This window comes from Gossypium arboreum, chromosome 3 (genome assembly GCF_025698485.1).
Source record: "Gossypium arboreum isolate Shixiya-1 chromosome 3, ASM2569848v2, whole genome shotgun sequence".
NCBI lineage: Eukaryota > Viridiplantae > Streptophyta > Magnoliopsida > Malvales > Malvaceae > Gossypium > Gossypium arboreum.
In genome coordinates, this window is record NC_069072.1 from 136,475,508 (window position 1) to 136,500,016 (window position 24,509).

The 24,509-nt window shown below is 30.1% G+C and overlaps 5 protein-coding genes, 1 long non-coding RNA gene and 3 other non-coding genes across 15 annotated transcripts; all 9 read left to right on the forward strand.

Annotated features, from left to right (window-relative positions):
• The first annotated feature begins 816 nt into the window (after positions 1-816).
• LOC128290453 (uncharacterized) lies at positions 817-1,476 on the forward strand. The gene is made up of 2 exons (XR_008280306.1): positions 817-943; positions 1,070-1,476. It is a non-coding gene; the product is annotated as an uncharacterized LOC128290453 (long non-coding RNA).
• A 668-nt stretch (positions 1,477-2,144) lies between these two features.
• On the forward strand, positions 2,145-2,766 carry LOC128279332 (uncharacterized protein At4g04980-like). Of its 2 annotated transcripts, none has more exons than XR_008280307.1 (2): positions 2,145-2,297; positions 2,485-2,766. XR_008280307.1 is itself a non-coding variant. In XM_053026040.1 (2 exons), exons 1-2 carry the CDS (start codon positions 2,229-2,231, stop codon positions 2,701-2,703), a joined length of 282 nt encoding a protein of 93 aa, XP_052882000.1. In that variant the 5' UTR covers positions 2,151-2,228; the 3' UTR covers positions 2,704-2,766. The 2 variants fall into 2 exon arrangements, 1 of the variants encoding a protein (XP_052882000.1); XM_053026040.1 differs by having other exon boundaries at positions 2,151-2,297; positions 2,491-2,766.
• A 363-nt stretch (positions 2,767-3,129) lies between these two features.
• On the forward strand, positions 3,130-4,102 carry LOC108475337 (uncharacterized protein At4g04980-like). Its single transcript, XM_017777299.2, has 2 exons — positions 3,130-3,348; positions 3,758-4,102. The coding sequence occupies exons 1-2, from the start codon at positions 3,130-3,132 to the stop codon at positions 3,971-3,973; spliced, it is 435 nt and encodes a 144-aa protein (XP_017632788.2). The 3' UTR covers positions 3,974-4,102.
• Positions 4,103-5,054: 952 nt separating this feature from the next.
• On the forward strand, positions 5,055-5,148 carry TRNAY-GUA (transfer RNA tyrosine (anticodon GUA)). The gene is made up of 2 exons: positions 5,055-5,091; positions 5,113-5,148. It is a non-coding gene; the product is annotated as a tRNA-Tyr (tRNA).
• Positions 5,149-6,734: 1,586 nt separating this feature from the next.
• On the forward strand, positions 6,735-6,828 carry TRNAY-GUA (transfer RNA tyrosine (anticodon GUA)). Its single transcript has 2 exons — positions 6,735-6,771; positions 6,793-6,828. It is a non-coding gene; the product is annotated as a tRNA-Tyr (tRNA).
• A 1,261-nt stretch (positions 6,829-8,089) lies between these two features.
• LOC108475855 (actin-related protein 2/3 complex subunit 4) lies at positions 8,090-14,119 on the forward strand. 3 transcript variants are annotated; one of them, XM_017777827.2, is made up of 9 exons: positions 8,090-8,215; positions 8,409-8,468; positions 8,820-8,885; positions 9,564-9,616; positions 10,576-10,603; positions 11,226-11,300; positions 11,966-12,070; positions 12,672-12,761; positions 13,778-14,119. In XM_017777827.2, exons 2-9 carry the CDS (start codon positions 8,466-8,468, stop codon positions 13,862-13,864), a joined length of 507 nt encoding a protein of 168 aa, XP_017633316.1. In that variant the 5' UTR covers positions 8,090-8,215; positions 8,409-8,465; the 3' UTR covers positions 13,865-14,119. The 3 variants fall into 3 exon arrangements, with proteins under 3 accessions (XP_017633316.1, XP_017633315.1, XP_052882001.1); XM_017777826.2 differs by having other exon boundaries at positions 8,099-8,215; positions 8,368-8,468; XM_053026041.1 differs by having other exon boundaries at positions 8,202-8,219.
• TRNAY-GUA (transfer RNA tyrosine (anticodon GUA)) lies at positions 8,133-8,225 on the forward strand. Its single transcript has 2 exons — positions 8,133-8,169; positions 8,190-8,225. It is a non-coding gene; the product is annotated as a tRNA-Tyr (tRNA).
• Positions 14,120-15,180: 1,061 nt separating the features above from the next.
• Positions 15,181-18,509, forward strand: LOC108475854 (protein GAMETE CELL DEFECTIVE 1, mitochondrial). Of its 4 annotated transcripts, none has more exons than XM_053026042.1 (4): positions 15,181-15,311; positions 15,424-16,051; positions 17,037-17,226; positions 18,007-18,509. In XM_053026042.1, exons 2-4 carry the CDS (start codon positions 15,456-15,458, stop codon positions 18,223-18,225), a joined length of 1,005 nt encoding a protein of 334 aa, XP_052882002.1. In that variant the 5' UTR covers positions 15,181-15,311; positions 15,424-15,455; the 3' UTR covers positions 18,226-18,509. The 4 variants fall into 4 exon arrangements, with proteins under 4 accessions (XP_052882002.1, XP_052882003.1, XP_017633313.1 ...); XM_053026043.1 differs by having other exon boundaries at positions 15,184-15,311; positions 15,427-16,051; XM_017777824.2 differs by having other exon boundaries at positions 15,202-15,315.
• Positions 18,510-20,627: 2,118 nt separating this feature from the next.
• Positions 20,628-22,719, forward strand: LOC108475645 (thaumatin-like protein 1b). The gene is made up of 3 exons (XM_017777627.2): positions 20,628-21,181; positions 21,976-22,252; positions 22,335-22,719. Exons 1-3 carry the CDS (start codon positions 20,692-20,694, stop codon positions 22,477-22,479), a joined length of 912 nt encoding a protein of 303 aa, XP_017633116.1. The 5' UTR covers positions 20,628-20,691; the 3' UTR covers positions 22,480-22,719.
• The last annotated feature ends 1,790 nt before the right edge of the window (positions 22,720-24,509 follow it).

A 24,509-nucleotide genomic window follows, 5' to 3' on the forward strand; every position in this document is an offset into this window, starting at 1 on the left:
ATTTCATTTTATCAATTTAATCATTAATTTAGATCTGAAATATTAAAAATTAAATAAACGATGTTCTTAAATTTGATTGACACTATCTCTTATGTGGGTTCAAATGATACATATATATTTACAATTTGATCCATATGTTTAAACATGCTCCACATAATATTCTAATTGCATTTAGCGCTTAAATTGACGCTGATAAAATGATTTGTTGATGCAATACTTTAAGTATTCAATTAGAACATTTTGAAATTCGTGAGCCAATTTAGAATATGGGTGAAAGTTTAGAGATGTTTGGTGAATTAACCCTAATTTATAAGCCATTTGTTTTTGTTTTTTTTATGTACTTCTTTTATTTTCCAATTTTTTATAATATATTTTCTTTGTTGTAAATTTCGAACAGATATGATGGGCTGAAAATTGACTATTATTTGAGGTAATTTACCTTATTTATTATATATATTTATTTTACATTTTATAATAAACTAAAATACCAATATTTTACATCTAATGTAGGTTTATTTTATATAGTTCAATTTCCATGAGTTTTGTTGTCAATGCAGGAAGACATGAGTTTGAGTGTGTTAAAGGGTATTATCTTCCTATTTATGGGTTGAGAAAGAACTATGAGTAGTTCTAAGCAAGATTATTCATAAAAAAGAAAAATGGATATATATTGAATATAATATATATTTATTAAAAACGGATTTACTTATCTTAATATTAAATTATTTTATATATTTTTATAATTTTTAAATCTGATATATTTATTATATTGATATATTAATCTTTTAAATTTGAATAGTATATCTCTTCTTCTTTGTGTGTGGTTGTATCATATTTTTGTTGCTAGGATCAAAGCAAGGAACCCATTGAATTTTATAGCTCATTGGGTAAAATAGAGCAAAGCCTAACCAAATAATATGCAACTTCTGCAATAAAATAGCAGGTGAGGATCACATTTTTATATTTGATATTCAACTTTATTTTATAATAATTCTCCAAATTTCCCAATCTTTTTTAGAAAAAAAAAAACTTGGGCTCCTTCCTTTTGATTGATTTTTCTTTGTTAAAGTTCAACATAGAGCAAAAGCCATTTTTGCTTTCTATTTGAGGCATCATCATCCTAGTTGCCTTCAAAAGGGTCAGCTATGGCACCTAAAAGGAGCATGGGAGTTCCGCCACCACCGCCACCGTCCGTCCCTGCTGGAAGATTGTTAAGTCGACAACAATCAGTGGGTAAATTGAAGAAATCAAGCATAATGAGTAGTCTTTTTAGAGAATTGAAAACAAAGTTGGAAGGGTCAAGATTGCAATTTAAGCTGTCTAGTAGGACCAAGAAGCAATTTGGGGGTTCTGCTGGTGGGAAAGAAGGATTGGCTGCTTTTTTACGAGAGCTAACAAAAAGGTTCCATTTCTTACTTTCTTTAGTACCTAAAACGATAATATATATATATATATGAAAGCACGAGTTAAAAAATATATAGAAAAATCTTCTAATTTTATAATTTTATTTATTTAAGTGATTTCATCTCCAAAAATCAATAGTATCAAAGGCAAAGCTAGAAAACTGTTTTAAAGGCAAAAATGAATCATAAATATTTTGAGAGTTAAAGTACAATTTTACCATTATATTAGTTTATAATTTCATAAACTTTAAAGGGACTAAAAAGCATAATTACCATTTTTTGGGACCAAGGCTACTGCCTATCCCTATCTACTCCTACAATTAACATCTCATGCTTTATCACGTTTAAATTTGTCATTATCACTAAGCTTTACCATGTCTTAAAAGCTCAATTATGCCCCAATCCCTATACTCTTCGACTTTTAAACTTTAGTCCCTCTGCTTTTAAGCCTAAGAATTTTTAATCCTTATACTTTTCTGTTTTAAAAATTAAAGCTTAATTGATAACATTGTCAGACTTTATTTTTTAAATCAAACCTTTGAATATCAAAATATACTATATTCAAATTTAATGAAATTATATTAATAATATCATAAATTCAAACAAGTAGAGTAACTAAATTCTCCCGAAGTAAAAACAAAAAGTTTGAATTTCAAATGCTTGAAAAGCACAGGGATTAAATGAAGAATTAAACCCTTATTTGTTTGTTTATTTGGTTATGGTCTTAGATCACCATTCTTCCAACAAATTGAAGAAGATGCTAAAAACCATGCCAAGACGATATTGGAATTAAAAGCAGCCATCAATTGTTTTCAAACAAAGGACATGGCTGAACTCATTAAGTTCCAACAACATATGGAAGCCATTCTTGAAGTTCTAACCGATGAAAATCAGGTCAGTATATATATATATATATATAAACATACATGTATGTGTGTGTGTATATATATATATATATATCAAAATTTTAACAAATAATTCATTATTCATTCCATATATGCATATAGATCATTTTGATGTTACAATGAATATCCTCCATAGCTGAACTTGTTTAATCAATCATGATTCTTAATGCATTAAGGTGTAGGTGCTTGCAAAGTTTGAAGATTTCCCTATCAAGAAATTGGAAACAATAAGGGCAGCTGCAGCATTGTACTCTAAATCAAACTTGGTTGTTTCCAACTTAAAGAATTGGGAAGTGAAATCACCTGCTGCACAACTGTTGAACAAATTTGATTGCTATTTCACCAAGGTCGATTTTGCTCCCATGCATTTTTCATTTTTCTTTTGTATTATATGATTTTCCAATTAAATGGATTTTTTTCTTTAAAAAAATAAACGATAAAACAATATCAATATTTTTTTTCAATTTAGTCCCTGATTTTTTTTGTTCCATTAGTCTTAGAATTTGTTTACTTTTCACAACTTTTGTCCATGTGATGATTTTTTTGGTTCCATTAGTCTTAGAATTTGTTTACTTTTCACAACTTTTGTCCATGTGATGATGTGATATTTTGATATTATGTCACGTTATCACTTAAAAATTATAAAAAAAAAAATTACATGATTATGAGGTACCCATCATTACAAGGAATAAAATTGTAAAAAGTTGTCAAGAACTAATACGGATAAAAAAAAAAGTTAAGGATCAAATTAAGAGAAATTATCTAATTTAAGGACTAAATATTACATTATCCCAAAAGTAAATATGTTCACAAAAGTAAATATGTTCATTCATTTTGGTGATAATTTTATTCCATTTTCCATATATATATATATATGGGTGGTAAAGGTTAAAGAAGAATTGGATGCATTTGAAAGGACAAAGGATGAGGAATCAAGGAACTTCAAGAGCCAAGGGATTGATTTTGACTTCAATATCTTTGTTACTATCAAAGAGTTGATGGTGGATGTTTCTTCCAACTGCATGGAACTTGTCCTTAAGGTAGCCATTTCTTTTGTCATTTTATCCAAAGTTTTTAAAGTATTCATACATATTAAGATATTAGTATAGATTTCAATCCTATAAACATAAGAAAAAATTTGATAAAAATAGAGTATACAAACCTCACTCAATCTAAATAATAGTTTTGTCCTTATGTTGATATACAATGATCAGCTTTTAATAGTGAAAATTGATTAAAATTTTAACAAAATGATCAATCTGCTCTTTGGTCTAATGTATAGAGATAAATTTACTCATTTTTTGAGTAAAAGAGACAAAACCCAGTCTAACTTTTAGTACAAAAATCTCTATGATACGTTTATCACCAAAGACTCCACTCGATATGAATATATAATATCCTTCAACTGTTTGTCCAAATCTAATTTGTTTGATTATCTTTTCCTTCTAGGAATGGAGAGAAACAAAAGGTGCAAATGATGCAGAAAAGAAAGCAAATCAAAACTTGCTGTGGAGAGCTTTTAAATTGGCATTTAGGGTTTACTCATTTGCTGGTGGGAACGATGAGCGTGCTGACAAGTTGGCTAAAGAATTGGCTAATGAAGTTTTGTGTGGTTCTTCTTCACCTCCCAAGCTCCAAACAAAAACCCCAATATTCCATCTTTAATTTATCTTTTTTTACAAATTATTGATTAGTTAATTAGCTGAAAACAATTTGTACAGTTGTTTTCATTTACCTATCGATATGTAAATATTATTTTCTAAAATAAATTTCATGCAATATATGAAATTAAAACATCTCATCAATCCATCAAAATTAAAACTTATCTTATTTTTATAAGGATATAAATCTTGAAAAAAATTTGATTTAATGTGTAACACGTGTTGATGTAAATTTCAATGATAAACTCCAATGGGAGGAGGTACTGTAGTGTGAGACCATGATAGCATTGCATTGGCAGTAATCATTGAAGCTTGGAAGTAACTTATTGAAATTGTTGGTATTGTTTTTTTGAGAGTTTTGCCTCCAAACTTTGAATGCCTAAAATAATTGTTTGAAAAAAATGACGAGTTCAATAAGGCAAGAATACTTAAAGAAGTAGACTCTAAATGTGTGTACGGTCATCCACCGAGGGAGTTTCAAGCTTAATGGACTTTGATGTTGAATAACACAATACAAACGGTGAGTTTTGTCAACTAAATCCTATTTTACAATTAGATATTGACAATATTAATCTTGGAGAGAGATTGCTATAGTTAGATTTGAACTGAAATACATATTCCACCATTGATTTTAATCTTATCTGTACAATATTCAATCAAGTTATTATAATAACTAATTTCATTATCACCAATTTTTTTTTCTCATTAGAGCTAATCTCACCACTAATCTAAATGAAATCTAATAAATATTTGATACAATGGGATCCAATGAATATTTTGCTTCGAATTCATTTAAATTTGTTTGATATATTCTCAATGAAACCAACTTTCTTCATTATTTTAAGTTTTTTCAAGTGAAGTCGAAGGATCTAATATTCTAATGCATTCACTAGACTTCCAATAAAATTAATTTTCATTTTTTTTCCCCTTTGAAATTATTATTATTCAGAATACTATGGATTGAAATATTAGATTTAATAAAACATTTTTCTTGATGTCAATGTAGAAACTAAAATGAATGCAAAAGAGTTATTATATGACAGAACTTAACGTATTAAAAGATATGTTAAAACCTTCAATCAAGTCCGACCTTAGCTCAGTTGGTAGAGCGGAGGACTGTAGTTGGCTGAAACCTTCAGTTAAATCCTTAGGTCACTGGTTCGAATCCGGTAGGTCGGATTAGTTTTTCATTCTGTCCATTCAACATTTTCGCATTTGCTTTTTTCTCTAATCAAAACAAATGTGGAAAGAAGACTTCATTAGGCAAAGATTTTGTTTATAGGTTAAGAATAAATTCGAAGAGTTTAAAGTTTAATGGTATTACCATTTGCTCCTTTTTTTAAGGTCAAATTACGTCAAATCCAATTGCTAATGGCTAGTTTAAAAAATATACTTGTAAGTAGCACAAGTATCAGTAAAGAATATATTTGGAGAATCGCGAAAGAAGGTATGAGAAGGAATGAACTAACTTATCTGCTTGATAATGTACCCTTCACTCGTTTGCTGCGATGAAGTTGGATCGGTGGTAGACTGATCCGTCTGATTGATTATTTCTTCAGAAGGCTTTGTTTATCTCTTTAAACGTCGAGTTTTATTTGTTTTTAAGGTAGGAATGCTTAAAAAAGTACATTCTTAATGCGTGCATGATCATTCACCAAGAGAGTTTAAGCTTAACGTATTTTAATGTTAATAACACATCATAATGGTGAGTTTTTCAACTAAATCCTATTTTTCAACTGCATATTGACAATATTAATCGTGTGTGAAAGATCGTCATAATTGGGTTTGAATCAAAGTACTTAGGGCCCGTTCTTCTTAGTTTCTCAGATGAGCTTTTATAATAAAAAGCATTTTTCCCTTAAAATCATTACCAAATAGACATCATTTGAGAAAAAATTTCAACTTAAAATAAGTGCTTTTTAACAGATGAAAAAGTTGAAATTTTTAATTTTTTCTAAGCCAAAAGTGCTTTTGATTGATATTTATATTTTTAACTTTACTTTTGTCTTCTCCCAAAAACGTTAGAATACCATGTCTAATTAAATTTAATAAATAATTAATATTAATTACTTAAAATATTTAAAATTAATATTATATATTAAAATATTAACAATAAGTTATAATAAATTATTTTTATATTCTTACTAAAATATCATTCTTAACTAATTTGAACATTATTTAAATGCATATTTGTTACTTTATAATATCATGTCTAAAATAGACATTTTATTTCTCAAAAACACTTTTTGACAACAATACTAAATACTCAAATTTTAAATCAAACTTTTCAAAAGTACTTTTTCACAGTACTTTTCAAAAGTATTACTAAATTAGCCATTATTCTACCATTGATTTTAATCTAATCCGCATAATACTCAATCTCCTTACTATAATACCTAATTTCACTATCACCGATATTTTTTATTTCATTAGAACTAATCTCACCACTCATCTAAACGAAATCTAATAGATAACACAGTGGAATGGGGTCCAAATAAATAAATTGCTTTGAATCCATTTAAATTTGTTTGGTATATTCTCAATGAGACCAACTTACTTCATTTTTGAGTTTTTTTCAAGTGAAACTGGAGGATCTAGTGTATTCACTATACTACCAATGAAGATAATTTTCATTTTTGTTCCTTCAAAAATTATTATTATTCAAAATGCAAATTTGAGATTTAATTAGAAACTAAAAAGTGATGTAAAAGAGTTTACTCTACTCGACAGAATTTAGACTATTTATAATTTATGATAACTCAGATCCGACCTTAGCTCAGTTGGTAGAGCGGAGGACTGTAGTTGGTTTAAGCCTTCAGTAAAATCCTTAGGTCACTGGTTCGAATCCGGTAGGTCGGATTATTTTTTCATTCTGTCCATTCAACATTTTCGCATTTGCCTTTTTCTCTAATCAAAACAAATGTGGAAAGAAGACTTCATTAGGCAAAGATTTTTTTTTTCATTAACAAAAAATAAAAATAAAGATAGCAGAGCCCAGCGTGAAATCCAATTGTTAATACTGAGTTAAAAAAATAAACTTACTTATAAGTATCATAATTATCGATTAATAATATATTTAAAGAATGGTAAATTTCATATTGTTATCATTTTGTTAAGGATTAAACTTTTTACTTTTCAAGTGAATTTTTTAATCACTACAATTGCCTCTCAGGGTTTTAAGAACGCGAGTTCAAATAATTACATACCTTTTGAGTTTTGACAAGTCTACAAACTTATAAATTTTAACTTAAGTCTCTTTACGATATCAAAGTTTTAAATTAAATAATTATATAATTAAAAAAATCAAATAAATTAAAGAAAGTTAAGTTTGATGTTTATTAGCATTTATTAAACATAAGTTAATAAACATTAAAACTTTAATATTTTGTTTATTAAACATAACTTATATATAATTTAAGCAATTAATAATTGTAAGTTTATTAATCTTAAAATAAATAAACTTCAACGTTTTATTTATTTTTTCTCAAAAACTAAATGTAAGTTAGAGAAACTTATATCAATAAATATTTTAAAATTTCATGAATGAAGTACAAAATTCATTCACTTATAATTTTTCATTCGCATTTAATTTTTGGATTTTATAAAATAAAAAATTCCATTAAACATCATTTTATAAAACCAATTTTCAACAATGTTTATATATGGTTATATTTAATAGTTTTTTTTCACTCCATTGTTATAGTTGAGTTTGAATTAATATATATAGTCTATTGTATGTCATTATTTATTTTAATCTCACTCAACAATTTTATGCTCATGTTTAAGGTTTATGGCTGCCCCTCCAATAATGTCGTCTCCAAAATCCAAACCTAGGTCCTCCTCTTGGAAATGTAAAGTACCCTATCATTACACCAGTCGCTTGTTTTTTTTTAATTATTAATAATCGTATTATATTATTTTCTAATATGATTTACTATATAAAATATTTATTTTAATCTAATATCATTAATATTTATTTACTATTCTCAAATTAACTTCGTGACTACATTTAAACCAAAAATTTACCCCACTTTTAATTTTAATCTTATTAGTCCATACCTTAATCATGCAATGAAAATGGCAAACGATGCATTAACTAAGTAATACCCAAGGATTATCAGAATTAATTATGCTTATTTTGGGTTGAAAACGTTTTAACCAAACCGACCTTAGCTCAGTTGGTAGAGCGGAGGACTGTAGTCGGTTGAAACCTTCAGCTAATCCTTAGGTCACTGGTTCGAATCCGGTAGGTCGGATAAATTTTCTATTTTTGATTCAACTTTTTTTGTATTTGCTTTTTCAATTTTTCTCTTTTTGATGTATTGTTTTCTCTAATCAAAACAAAAGTGGAAGAAGATTTCATTAGCAAAATAAATTTTTTCTTCATTAACAAAACAGAAAATTAGCAGAGCGCTAACGCCAAATCCAATTGCTAACAGCCAGTTCAAGAAATCGTTTCCTTTTATCAATCAGTTGCTTAAATCCACGAAAAAGAAATGGTAAGAACACCTAATTTTTCCTTTTCTCTACTTCAATCTGTTTGGTTGCCTAGAAAGTAATTAGGAAGTAAATAAAAATTGATATTTACGTTACGGACTAGTAGTAGATCAATTGCTTTACGTTTTTCTTTTCTTATTGAAGACAAAATTTGTCAGTTTTATCTTTCTTTTTCCCTTCTGTTTTCCTTTCAACTTTTTTACTGTATTATTTTTGGATCCAATTGCTTCTTCTAGCTTATTTTTTTTGGAAGATATAAATTGATTATATTGAATGGATTCTTTATGCCATCGCAAAAGCTTAATGCATTCTTTAGTAATTCTTCTTATTGATTTAAACTTAAAAAAATTTAGGCAAGCACATTGAGGCTGTATTTGACTTGCATAAGGAACACTCTTGAGGCTGCTATGTGTCTCCAGGTATGCAAATCCAGTTTATGTTGTGAATATTTATGAATAGATTTTGTGACTGTTACCTGATCGAACTTAGTTTTTATAGTTTACTATAGAATGGCTTGGAAAAGGATGTTTAGCCATCAGCTTTTTGTTTGATATAATGCTCATAGATTAAGAGCAGAGGATTTAACGTAGTCAGATGGGAATGGTTAGAGATGTACTATGTTTGTTATCTTTCCTAGTGTTGGTTTATAAAATGTTTAAATCTGCTCACCCCCAATGACTAATGTGGTTTATTGGGAGCTTTGTCTTGAAGTCCTTCTGGGTGTGGGTTTTGAATAGAGGAGGCTTCCTCCAATTTTCAGTGCATGTATTCAATTTCCACATCTTCACAAAATTTAAAGCAATTCCGACCTATATTTTTCATTCTAGATTACTTTTGGTTTAAAATTTGAAGATCTTTTCATTGTTATGGAGCTTTTGGATAATCTTTTGTGTCTACTAAGATAAGTTATCTTTACTTTAGTTACATGGTGTATTTAATCTTTACGGACTGTTTTTCCTTTGAACAACCATATGTGTAATGAAAGACATTTGAATTAAATGTGTTGGCTTGGCAAAGACCTTCATTTGTCAAATTTTGTTTTCTATGTGGTATTTGTGCTCATTAATCTTACTCTCTTATTTACATGTTGGTTGCAGAATTTTCCTTGTCAAGAAGTTGAGAGGCATAATAAGCCAGAAGTTGAACTAAAGTATGTCTATTGATTTCTCTTTCATCTTTAATTTCATATTTTAGAATTCGACATTTTCTGACTGGATAAAGCTATGTGAAGAGAAAGTGCTCAAAGTACTAAAAAGGTGTGAAAATGAAAAAGAAGTGCTGATAAACAATGCTTTGTTGTGTGGAATTATAATATCATTCTATAATGAACTTGCTACTTATCATATGCTGATCATAGACTAGTCTTAACTGATTTAGTTATGCTTTTACATTTAATTGGCAAGTTCTTCCACGAATTGACAAGGTCTTGTTCAAATTTGGTATTCATAGATTTTCTTCTTCCTTTTTTTTTTTTTTTAAAATGGTACTAATGTCAAGGTGTAGGAGCTCCAGTTAATTTTGATTCATTCAAGCTAAATAAGCCCCTTGGTCTTTTCAGAATGATTTTTTATTCTTAGATAAAGGCTTTGTTTCAAGTCTTTGAGGCCATTCATGTATGCAAGCCTTTTATCATGTTGTTTACTCTTGCAACTCTCTTATCCTGTTTTTTTCATTAGATTGCTTTGCTCCCTTCCCTCCCAAGACATTAGTCTATTCTGAAAACTTTAGTTTCTTCTTTTCAGAAACAAGACTTTCAGCAAGGGGCTACATGGACCTTTGCTAGCATGTCAATAGTTTCCACTCATCTTTGTTTCTATATTTTACCTTATATTTCAAGCATTTAAAGCTTCTGATCTGCATGTTGATTCATGTCAGTAGGAATTCATATGATACTATCTCCATTTTGATGGTCAATTGACAAGTGTAATGAATGATGCCTCAAAAGAAATTCACTGAAAAACTTAATAATTTGATTGAAATATTTGTTGTTGACCAACAAGCAGAGTGGAGAATTTACCTCTCTAATCTAATTATGAAAGCTTTCATGTTCTGCACCCTTGTATTCTGCACTTCTGGACATACTAATATTTTTTCTTTCATATTTTGCAGGACAAGCCCAGAACTTCTGCTAAATCCTGTAAGAACCACCTTCCTGAGTTAAGAGACATAGGCATAGTTTTCCATGTTGCTTTTTTATCGTTAATTTGTCATGTCCTTTATATATCCTATTGGTATTTTATTTTAATTCCTTTGCTCATCTTTAGTCCAAGATAAGTGTCTCTTTTTACCATATACTTTTGCTTTATACCAAATGAAAAAAACAGAAAGAAACAATATAAATCGAGAAGCAAACGCAAACAATATAAAGCAAGTAGCCAAAGCAACAATGAAATGGAGCTATGTTGCATGTTCTGCATTTTACACTGTTACTTTTGTAGGTTACTTTGGGCTCTCCATGGTACATGAATCCACCTAGTATGAATTTTTGCTTTTTTAGTAATCACTTAATTTCTTTAAGTACATTTAACTTGTTTTTGAGCTTGGAGGGTTCAAGATTTTAATTTGGACAAATTAAGCCTGAATATTACCTTTTCTAAAATTATGAGTCCATAGGAGTTTGACATCACTGAACATGCAATTTTATGGTTTCTGGTAGAAATGATTTTTTGTGATTTATTGGTAGAATGAGAAAATGGCTAGTTAGTTGTTTTTTATGTTGCTGGTTATGGATCTTTTTAATATGCTCGCTTGCAATGCAGGTTTTGATATGCCGAAATGAGGCTGAGAAATGCTTAATAGAAACATCTATCAACTCACTACGGATAAGCCTCAAGGTAAAATATTAATAATCTTTCCCTGGATGTTTCTTTTGCCTGGTAGAGTTAATTGCCGCAAACAGGTCCGAGTATTTTTCCTGCTTTTGATTAAGTAAGCAGCATCGCATGCATGATGGTGATGACTATGTTAGTTTTAATATGATCATATAGAAATTTTCAATACAAACCATTGGGTACCTTTTTCTTTTACCCTCCAAATTAGTTAAAGTCATTATTAACTTTTTTTTTCTCTCTCTTCTAATGCAAGTTCTGGACTAACTCATATGGATGCAAATTAGCTTTGTTTGAGACATCAAGCAACAACCTGTGACCAATGGTTCAACTGGAATACAGAAAATGGCTTTGATTTGGCTTAAACAAATAGTCTATCATCTTTTGATGGGTGCTTGTCTGAAGTTAATGGAAAATGTTTGTTTTGCAATTTGCATGGTACCAAATTTGGTTAGAATGTTTCATTATTGATTCTCAGCTTACATGCAGAGGCATTCACTGATCTGGAATAACATAGCATTTTATATCCTTTTCATTTGATTTTTGTTTCTTTGAAAGCTTAGAATTGACCTATCATTCTCACAGAAGTTTGATCCTAACTAAGATCAGGATAAATTTGCAATCTTTCTTCCATTTCATCCTTATGTATGGATTATCTTCTTCTTATATAGGTAAAACAAGCAGATGAACTGGAAAACATACTAGCTAAAAAGTTCCTTAGATTTTTGTCTATGAGGGCAGAAGCATTTCAAGTTTTGAGAAGAAAACCAGTACAGGTACTTGTATTTGATCTCATAGTTGACACCTGATTTGCCTTATAAATTTATGGTGCTTGACAAATTCATGTGATTAACAACCAATTTACCTTGAAGAATATGATTATTTTTACAATATTTTGCAAAACGATCATGAAAATCATTATATTTTGCCAATTATAGGTAAAGACTTTTAATTGTTTCCTTTTTATACACACTATAACCTCTTAAACTGGGTAATATACGTGCCTTATATCTCAATAACACAGCTCTTAAATTTTGATTTCATTCATGAATTGACGCTGCCTTATGTATAAATTTGATTTCCTTTTTCATTACCATTTTGATACTTATTCTGGAAACACTTTATGTTTGATTATAATTAACATTTACTAATTGGATGAAACAGTGTGCAGAGAAACATTATCATGATGAAACTGGTTTGTCTGTCATTATCTAATTCATTCTTTTACCTTTGTTCAAGTTAATAAATGTTAAGCTGGTAATAGGTTTTTGTAAATGTAACCCCGAAATAGCTCTTATTTCTTCCTTATGCTAGTGAAATTTCTAGTTAATTTTCTAGAGTGTGTGTTTTTAATTTTAGTAGTTGCTTCATTAACAGGGTTATGATATCAGTTTCCTTATCACGAACTACCACTGTGAAGAGCTGCAGAAACAGAAGCTCATTGATTTTATTGTGCAATTCATGGAGGTAAGAACATTCTTAACCGTATCTGTTTATCTTTGTCTTCTAATTATATATAGTGGATCCCTATTTAATCTTAAGTAATCAACTATAAAAAATATTGATAAACCCATGACTTCTTTTCCTCTTTAAGACTTCCAAATGGTCTAAAGTTTCTACTCCAGAGTGTGCAACCTCATTATCTTTCGTACTTTTATAGATGCACTCCCTGAAATATTTTAGAAGGATTTAAGGAAAATTGCTTCGAGCGACGTGAAATTATTCCATTGCCTGATATTTATGTTCTCTACTGCTTTCCACTGTGCTTTCTACTTCCTCTATCAATTTGATTCTGGAACTTATGTATTTAGTGTTTTGTGGAATTCTAGCCAAATATGTCTTTCAATCTTTCTTATATATTCTAAAATTTTTCTTCCTTCCTCTGTATTGTATATGATAATTGGATCTGATTCCTCGTTGCAAAATCATATTCATGCTAAACCCTCTATAACCGCCTAAATATTTCATAGCTACCATTGAACTCGTTTTCTTTTCTTTTCTTTTTTCTTTTTTGAATATTCTACCATTGAACTCTGGTATTTTGATTTAAGGACACTATTTTGCTATCCAAAATTTAACTACAATTTCCAGCTTTCCTCTTGTTAGAACTGAGCTTAAGAACAGAAATGCTTGTTTGTGGTTATGTCAGTCTTTTACCATTTCTATGTTACTCGGACTGGATGAAAGTGTCTGATAGCAGTATGTGTCTGATATGGTCAACCTTTTACAAGTTTTCTTTGTATTTCGAGAGTCTCTCAAGGGTCATATCTCTGAACCTGTAACCAAATATGAATTTGATACAAGTACTTCGAGAACAATAAAGAACTTTGACCAACATAGATTTCAGCTCCATGCCTGGTTTTGCTAAGATAGGTTTAAACTAAATAAACTCTTGGCCTATCACTATCGGAGTTCTATATTTTGTCTGTTCGAAGCATGCTTATGTTGATAACCTTTGAAATGCTGTTCTTTTTAAATCCCAGGATATCGATAAAGAGATAAGCGAATTGAAAATGTCGGTGAGTACGCGAGGGAGGTTGGTGGCTACAGAGTTTTTAAAGCAATTCTAACATCTTAAATATTATCAGTAGTATTATATCTGAATGAATTCTGGGTTTCATTGCCCACAATTGTGATCCTTCATAGATCAGTAGCCATTGTTAGGTATGCTTTTGATAAAACAAAAAGACAAATTCTCTTCCTCTTTTATGTACTCAATGTTCATATGTTTTATGTTGATAGACATTGGGGATAGCATCTGCCTTGAACTCGATAATATTAAACATGACATGATTAAATGATATAAAAAAGTTTTTTTTTAAAAAGGGAAACATATATAAATTGTTAATTCCATGGGATTTTGTAAGTTTTCTTATTTCCAGGAAAATTAAGCAGAATATATGTTACAATGAGTTTGGGAATTGGGATTTAAGTAATTAATCATTAAAACTAAAGTCTCGTTCTTATTATATATTTTAACAATTATGATTTATGATTTTATTTTGCTGGTTTTAGGTTCAAATATTGAGAAAAAAAACATAAAATTATCGAATACAAGAGTATAATTAGCAATTTGTATATTTATATTGTATTTGCGTCGCTTATTATATTACATATATTATTAATAAACATAATATATCATACTCATAATACCTTCCCTTTTTAATAATTTAATCCTCTAAAATTATAGAACTAAAGAAAATGACTTGATATAACTAAATTAAAAAATAGGTTTATAAAACTCAAGGATATAAACATTTAATCAAAACCTTGAGTTAATAGAAAATTATGACATGTTAAAAACTGTCTTTGTCACATTTTAAGTATGATATATCTAAAGTGATTGTAAACATTTAATATGATAAAGAAATTAACCCTGGATGGTCCAAAGCGGTAAGCAAAAATTGACAAAAGACTCTCGAGCATTCACCAAACTATAGAGGACAACAACAAAACTATTACTAAAATCACTTGTAAAATTAAGATTACATACATAAGCAAGATTAAAAACTCAATTAACAATTTATGAAATAATTTTTCTTATATAATATATTTAAAATCTATTACAGTTTTATTTATACAAAAAAAAAAATTATATATGGGTCTTGAAGTCTCACCATGTGCAGTTGTCATGTGTGAATTTAGTCTAATTTGTTGACTTTAGTTTAAACTGTACTAGTTCTTAATCTGATCGTGTTGTAATAATTTGATTTTACTTTATGATTCTTCAGATAACTTATATTGTAATAGTTAATATAAACTAGTTACGATTTTTCATACATAAGTTTATATTTATACTTAAATTGTAATTGTAACACTTTTAAAAAAAATTACTAAATCGCTGAACATTAAAATTAAATGGATTTGAACCATCCATCCACAAATATAAACCAGCCCAAACCCAATATGGATTATAAACACTTAGTATAGGGTTTTGAAGAGGTTTCTTTCTCCTTTAATCTTTTATCCCTTTTATCATTTTCTTTTTGATTTTCTGGTTTTGCAATCGATTTTCCGGTAGGTAATTCTGATTTCAAACTACGCTCCTCCTGTAATTATTATTGGTAAGCTCGCAAATCAATGTAGAATATCGAGTACTAATTTTTTTGCTTTATTGAATCTCTGGCAGCAGCTAAATTTTGTTCAAAAACTGGTGCAAAAATGCATAATCTTCGCCACCTGATATCCCGTCTCTCAACCACAAAGAAACCTATATCCCTTCAATTCGAGCCATTTCGAGCTTTGGGTTCACGCGCTTTTTCCTCAACATCAGATGGTTCCGACAATCTAGGCTGGGGCACTGCTTCCTCGTGGTCCAGTCGCTTGACCAAGGACCATTTCGATGGAACCATAACTCCCCAAGCTGGTACCGGAGATGCCGACCAATCCGTACAGCTTACGGATATTGAAAATATATCTGATGCGGTGAAAAAATGGAATGCCGACGACAAGAAGTTCAAGGAGTTCACTGATGGATGGGAAGATCGATTGCTTGAAACAAGTGTTTTGTTGAAACAAGTGCTTGAACCTGGTGCTAGAGGGTCTTATCTTAAGGACTCTGAAAAGGCTGAAATGTATCGTTTGCATAAAGAGAACCCTGAGGTTTATACTGTTGAGAAATTGTCCAAGGATTATAGGATTATGAGACAGAGAGTGGAAGCTATTCTTTGGCTTAAGAAAGATGAAGAAGAATTGGAGAAAAAAAATGCTCTTCCTCTTGATGACTCTGTTGAGATGCTTCTTGACAATTGCCCTGAGTAATTTCCTCACTTCTTTTCCTTTTATTTTCTTGCTAGTGTTTGGAATTTCTATCCTTGTTTCGTGATTTCAATGGCTTTTTGATGCATTAAATTGTAAATTTTTTTTTACTGCTAAAGTTATGGTCTGTTCAGTGATAATGATGGTATTGAAAATGATAGAAACACAACATTAGTGCATCGTATGTGATCATACTTATGCGGTTTTTTGTTTTATCTTTTTTGTCTGTTCTTTTAGGTTGTTAAGCTAATCTTGATAGGTGTTAAGTGTGATCGTGTCTGCTCTTGCTTGCCGTTTTGCTCTAATCTATGTTAGTTAGACTCGGGTGTAAGTGTCAGAGATGGATATATATCTTATACGGGCATGTTCAACTTTTTCTGTCTAAGTTTCTGGTAAAGTTGGAGGGTGCTTGGGGGGTTATTTTCCATACACATGCCCGGATGTGCTTAAAGAAAAATGATAAGCCAGAACATGATATGCTCTGGGTTCATTGTTGTTTGGTCTCAAAGTGTTGATTGTTTTTTGTTGTTGAAATTACTCGGTCATATATTTTTGCTTTATAATTTAGATTGGGGCTGAGAAATAGTAGAACTTTTAAAATGATTAGGGACTCTTTTACCTAATATGGGTGTAGTTGAAATTACTCGGTCATACAATCGTGCTAGCTAATTCTTGAAAATTCACAAAGTCCTCATTTTAGGTGCCTTTGCCCTACTAGTGGCACATACACAGTTCTGCTCTCCTCTTTTTCTTTTACTATTTTGGTAAATTTCCTCATTCTTCTGCTAGGGACCTTTCTTTCGTGCTTTTAATGTACTTGGGTAGCTCCTGATTTCGCTTTCTGTGATAATTTCTATCACATGATGTATTTATAGATGGTGTATTTTTGCACTTAAAAATAGTTTTTGAAGGTATAAAGACTGTATAAATAACTAAAAATTGTTAATAGCGTGGTTGTGAATGCAATCCTATTTCCTGCTGCAGATTTTTAAATGCCCACGATCGGGAATTTCATGTAGCATCCCTTCCTTACAAACCTGAGTTCAAAGTTATGCCCGAAGGTTGGGATGGCACCACCAAGGATCTGGATGAATATCATTATGAGATCTCCAAAAAAGAGGATGACATGCTGTATGAAGAATTTGTTCAGAGGTTTAACTTTAATAAAATGAAGGTATGCTGCTACTTTACTCCATCCCCCTGCCTTCAAAGAAAGAAACATATTAGAATTGCGATATAAATTTTCATTTTCCATTTTGTATGTTGGAACTTTTTATTTTGCGGCTTTGGTCACATTCACATTCTTGTTTCTCTCTCATACACGCATCCCAGTGTTTGTGCATGGACTGTTTTGGTTTGGCTAGATTTACTTTTATATAGGCAAAGTGATGCATTTATCTGGGAAATGTGTCCGTATTGAGAAATATGTAGAATATATTGACAAACTAATAGAATTGTGGTTAGCTATGTTACTCAGACTCATGCATGAGTGTAGGGTACGAGTATGTTCAACTTTTTCAAGTTTTCCAAGTCTCTTAACAAAACTAATCAATGGAATTTTCACTAGGGATTCTCTTCTGTCCACGTAGTTATCTCGACTACCAATGAAATGAATTTTTACCACCCTCCCTACTTTCATTCTATGCCATCTTGTTTGACTATTTCGGCGATTAAGCCCATTCATCTTCGTTGAGGGGTTGCCTTCCTTCCTAGGATATTCCCAAGACCAGGAGCTGTTTTCTCAATGGCTAGGTTTAACTTTTTACATCCCTCGGCCAAAGGGTTGTATAAGGAACTGGCCGGACAAGATAACACAATGCTGATAGGGCAAAGGATGATGTCCTCATTTCTCCTTTATTTATGCTTGCTTGACATACGATAATTTAACTGTCTAGCTTACTGTTAATTCTGTTTACATTTTCCGATACTCCCTCTCTGATCTTTGTATATATAGATGGCCGGTGAAGTGAAGCGACACAAGTATAGTAGGAGGCGCCCCACTGAAGGTTGGAACTTCACAGTTGAGAAAATGGGAGCAAAAGGGAAGCGCGGAGGTGGTGGTGGGTGGAAGTTTGTAAGTTTACCAGATGGATCAAGTCGACCACTCAACGAAATGGAGAAAATGTATGTAAGACGAGAGACACCACGCCGAAGACGTAGAATTCTCCCATGATGATTTAGCTTCTGTTGTGTCACGGTCTGCAGATTATAGCCGTTCTCGACATATTCTGTATGTATGATTTACAGTCCAAGCTGGTGTCATTTTTATATCCCAAAAGGTAAGTTTCTTTTAGGAACAAACATAAACAGGCCATAAGCACTTTATGCTAATTTTGAAGTTCAATTTGAGGTTAACATTTGATCCTTTACATCGTTTCCAATAATTATTTGTTAAAATGCAACTGTGGACTAAATTTGATTATTTTGGAATTTGAAAGTTGGTTAGACCTTATGAAACTCATGCATCAAGGCATATACTTTATTTGTTCATTCTCCAATCAGATTCTGTGCCTTAGCCAATCTCCCACGCATGGAATAAAAACCGGAACCGGCCGAACAGACCAGTCGAATCAGAACCGGTAGATTGTTCGGTCCTAGGTCATATTTGAATCGATCAAAAACTGGATTCATTGAATCCCTAAAGCACATTGCATTTACAAGGAAAAAAAATGATTGGATAATTATAAACTTTGAATATGAATCTGAATAAATATGAATATGGAAATCCCAAATAAGCCACAAAATCTTCGAAAGGTAATTTGTGAAAATAATCAATTTTGGATATAATATGATTACATGAAACAAATACGATAATTTAGAAGTTAGGAATTTTATTAGAAATTTAGTAATTAATAATATTGTACATTATATGATAACATGAAATAAGTACGATGTGAAAAAATATTTATTAAAAATACATTGGGAAATTACAAGAAAAAAGAAAGATGAACATGTTAGAATCTTTAGGTAATAAATTATTAAATTGTCAAAAATTATGTAAATATAAAATAATTTAAACATGATTAAAATACGATAGAAGTGCATGTATCTGATACATGCTAAAAATTGAATATGGAGTATGAAATAGAATATTTCAAATATATGATTTTTTTTTTTTAAAATTGAATATATTATGGGATATATTCGTATTTAATGCTTATCTGAGTTTCTATAATATAGGTTAATTCATAGTACTACTAACCATGCTCCTTGCAGACCAAATTTTTAGTTCTCCTTTCGTCAAATTTTGATAACACAACTTTTTATTAATATGACGTACCAAAAACAAAGTAAAATAAAAAAGATAATTTAGAAGTATTGAGTGTTTATTCTAATGTGTCTTCCTGAATGGTTCATTCATATATATATATATATATTGATGTAATGTGTTAGGGGTAATAGGGGTAATTACGTGTCATGCGTGGTGACACGTTACCCCCTTAAGGGTTACACGTGTCTTAGATACTCCTTAGAAGATTATGGGTAAACAAAATCATATCATGCAAATGGTGGGCACTAATAACGTATGAACTCTTGGAGAACTCGCCAAATTAATTGATAAACTTACATGTCAAACGGACAATCACGTTTTATAAAGTTTTATATTATTTATATAATAAGAAGTTAGAAATTCCTTTAGTACACAACTTTGTAGACATATACACATTCTTAAAAGTTAACAAAGACTATTGTTGTCTTATCCTTGGTTGCTTTTTTTTTTTTTTTTTTGAAATTTTGACCGTTAAATTGGGTGAATTACAATGGGGTCACCCCACTTTTCTTTTGTTTTATAATTTGGATTAAAAAATGATCCCCATTACCATGTTCTTGGTCTTAAATGGCATTGGTACTTTGACCTTCTTAAACAATCTCTTTTAATCAAATTTCAATGCACAAGAGATGGGCAATGGAAATGAAGAATAGTAGTTATGATTCCTCTCAATAATTTAATTTAAATTTTGTTAGAAGTAAAATATTTGATTTTAATTTACAAAAATTCAAGAATTCTATATGAATAAAGCTAATAGATTTATTCATTCAAAATTTTTAGATATTCAGTAGTCACATTGAGTCTCAATTAAATTTAAAGTTAAGTTAATTCTGACATTTAAACAAAAGACAAAATTCTCTCAACATTGTTCTTTTTTTCTACTGACATGATTCAAACTCGAGACATTACTTAAAACAATCAAATTTCTTACCCTACGCCCTTTATTGAAACTTAAAGTATAGGGTTTCATACAATTTAAAAACAACATGACACATACTTGGAGATCTTTTTTTCTATTTTAAAGCCACAATACCCATGAAATTTGTTCACAATGAAAAGTATTTTTAATTATTAAACACTAAAATTCCTACATTAGTTTATAGTCATGGTATTTCCTACACAAATCCCAAAGCAAAGAATTGCTTCTTAAAGAGGCCATGCATCGCCAATACTTTAAACAACAAACAAAAAAAGAAATACTAAAACCCCAAAAGGCTATCTTGCAGCTAATTACAACCTCATCAAAAGAAACGTATATACGTACATACATATATATATATACACACATATACATAATCATGATTTGAAGATCCAAAAACACCTTAATTTCCCTTCAACACCCAAACCCAAAGCCTTAAATTGTTTCATATGTCAACTCATTGTCCCATTTTGCCTAGTTTCTTCCTCATTTTCCTCTCATTCTTTTGTTACACCTCATATGCTTACACTTTCACTGTAGCAAACAACTGCCCTTACACGATATGGCCTGGAACGCTGGCTGGTTCAGGGACACCACAGCTTTCAACGACAGGTTTCCAGTTAGATTCAGGCCAAAGTGTGAGGATCCCATCGGTTCCTGCAGGTTGGTCTGGTCGGATATGGGGTCGGACAGGGTGCTCGTTCGATGCCGCCGGTGTCGGGCTTTGTCAAACCGGGGATTGTGGGGGGAAACTTGCATGTAATGGCAATGGTGCAACTCCACCGGCTTCGTTGTTTGAAATAACATTTGGTGTGGGGAATCAACAAGATTTTTACGACGTTAGCTTTGTTGATGGTTATAATTTGCCGCTTGTTGCTGCTCCTCGTGGTGTTTATGGTACATGTAATGCTACTGGATGTGCTTATGATCTTAATATGGGTAAGAAACTAAATTTTTAGCTTTGTTAAGTGGAGATAATTTTCGAAAAGTATAAGGATTATAATAATATTTTAACCTAAAAAAAAGTGTAAAATGAGCTTCAATGCCTTGGAATTCTAGACAAAGATAAGTTGGGTGCACTTGTGCCCCAATTCACTCTCCTATACTTAAGTTAATCATAAAAAAGAAAAAAAAAAAAGATTGTAGAAGAAGATAATAGGAAAGAGAGAAACCTATCACGAGATAGTACTTGTGATTTTATCAGGGTAAATTCAGAAAAATTTTAAGAGCCAAATTTAAATTATAAATTTTTGAGAGTTAAAAGTTTAATTTTGAAAAATTTTACAAGTTTTTAAGAGATTAAACTATAAACTTTTCATTTTGAGAGAGGACATAATTGAATTTTAAATTTTAAGAGAGATAAAACATAATTTTATCATTAAATTAATTAAAATTTTGTAATTTTAAATGGACTAAAAATGAAAATTAGGGCGAAGGTCCTTGCTTACTCCTCTAGCTTAGCCCTTAGATTTTATCCTTCTTACTTTTTATTTATTCTTGATATTTAAGTATCCTAACATAATGGACTGACTTTATACTATGTTGTTTGACTTCATTAATGCTTGACCGCTAGCATGATTAACTTAAAGATATAATAAATTTAAAGAAATAGAATATCTTTACATGAACAATTCAGATTCAATATGTTTAGAATTTGGACCTCAATATATCTATATATATATGTTCATGTACATGTACATGTGTGTGTGTGTGTGTGTGTGTGTGCAAGGCAGGTTGCCCTAAAGAGCTACAAGTAGTGGGAGGTGATGGGGAAGGGGCAGGGAGAGTAGTGGGATGCAAAAGTGCATGTGAGGCATTTAGACAAGATCAATATTGTTGCAGTGGGGAATTTGCAAACCCAACAACATGCAGGCCTTCCTTTTATTCTTCAGTTTTCAAGAAAGCTTGCCCCAAGGCTTATAGCTATGCTTTTGATGATGCTAGCAGCACTTTCACTTGCAAGGCCCTTGATTATCTCATCATTTTCTGCCCTAATTCTCGATCTCAAAGGTACCTATTTGTATACATTTATATATGCATGTATGTTTATCTCAAATCATATATAAGTCTCTAAGACTTAATGGAAATGCAGGGCAAATAGAACAAATGGTGGGTTTACACCACCATTCAACGATGATGGTACCGAAGGCAAAGTGCAGATAGTTTCCAACTCATCAAATCTACTATTCCCCTTTCCAATCCTCATCCTCCTTCTACTTGTCAATTTGTTCTTTTAAGAACGCATGCGCTTAGCCTTTGAGGTTATGTTACTTGAACTCGAATTTGAGTGTTAGAGATAGCATATATTTAGAGATCCTTGAAAAGTTATATCTGTACATGCATATTTCAATACGATGGAATAACTTTTAACATGATGAAAAATTTGGAGGAATATAGCACATATCCCCCACTTGTTTATTTGATGGGCAAATTGTTCAACCACTTATTTGTAATGCATACAATTCCAATTGAGAAAATTTGGCTTCAATATAATCTTACCTTTTAGTACAGTCGTTCAAGAGTCGGGTTACTCATTAAGGCCTGTTCGAAATTTGAGAGGGTTTGAGCAAAAATATTATGATCGAGAAATAAGCTTGGATAAAATAATTAAGCCCGTTTAAAATATGAATCACGCTCGAACTTGAACATTCAAGGCACAAGCTCAGCCTGACACATTTTTTAAGTTTATAATACTTTATATTATATTATTTTTATATGTTATGTAATTCAGAACATATTAAAAAATAAATTATACTAAATATGTAATACTACTCTAATGTAAACATTAAAATAATGTTAAGATGACTATATAAAATTTTTCAATAAATAAAAATTGTATAAAGTTATTAAATATTAAAATAAAATAAAATATTTTTTAAAAAAATAATATGGACGGGCCTAAAATAGACTTGGGTTAGTCTTTTACAAATATAGATGGGTTTAGACAAAATTTTAAGCCCATGTGTTGGGCCAGGCTGAACTTGTTAAACATAAAGTACGTTAATATCATGTTTAAACCCGACTCACCCAGCCCATGAGTACCTCTACCTTTGAATTGGTTTTATGGAATATTTAATATTACAACAGATTTATTTCCGGGAAATAATTATGGGATAATTAAAAAAAGCTCACAAAAGAACTTTGAATGGGCCGAATTGGGGTCCAAAAAAATTTTATTTCCTTATCCATTCATAGGCTATAAAGCCCATATTTATTATTAAAAAGTTATCAGACGATTTTTGATATAATGAAAAATTTTAACTCTAATCTTTTATGGTTTTTTCAATTTAATTTAAATTTTTAGTCAAATTTATTCATTAAATTTTAAAAAGAACTAAATTATTTTTAATGAAAATACTAACAAAAATATTAATTCTTTAATGACGTTTACATAACAGTCCATAAGTATTTCATGATGACATGACACCATTTATCTTATATGTCATGTCAATAAATAATTTAAAAATTATAAAATATTCAAAATAAAAATCCTAAATTCCAAAAATATATATCAAAGAAGTTCATGGAGTTTTTAAACAATTAGCATGAAGTAAACGTAGCTTGAAATGTTTAAAATTTAACATTTTATTCTATATTTTAATTAAAATAATAATTTGTCTCTTTTGAAAGCTCGTGATCAAATTCAACTTTTTGAAAGGTTGAAAGTTAAATTTAACTTTAAAGATAAGGGTCAAATTGATGAATATGTAAAGATTAAGAGTCAAATTGTATATTATTCTCATATTTGTTAAAAACTAAAATATATTATTTATATTTATAATTAATTTTTAAAAAAATATATATTTTGATCCTATTGTTTTACCTATATCCGAGGTTGAAAAAAGCACACCAAAAGTCAAAATCGGTGAACACATTTTTTTGGAACAGGGTAAAGACTTTTATTCTTGATAAAATTAGCTGATCAATTAAGACTAAATAAATAATTTTGACATTACAGGAGTAATTATATTGTAAATAATCAATTTTAAATTTAATTAAAATATTAAAATCTTATATAAAATACGAAATATTAATTACTGGACTTGTATTGATGAATAATTAAAAATAAATAAAATAAAATTTATATTTAAATCAATTTAAAATCGAATTTTCCCAACAAAAATATATTGCTGTTTAATTGATTTCTGTATTTTTATATTCTTTTAATTAATTTATAATTATTTATTTTATACATAAAAACTTCAATCATCAAATATATAAAAATAATTTTTAATGTTAAAATTTTGTTGATTGGGGAACTGTTTTC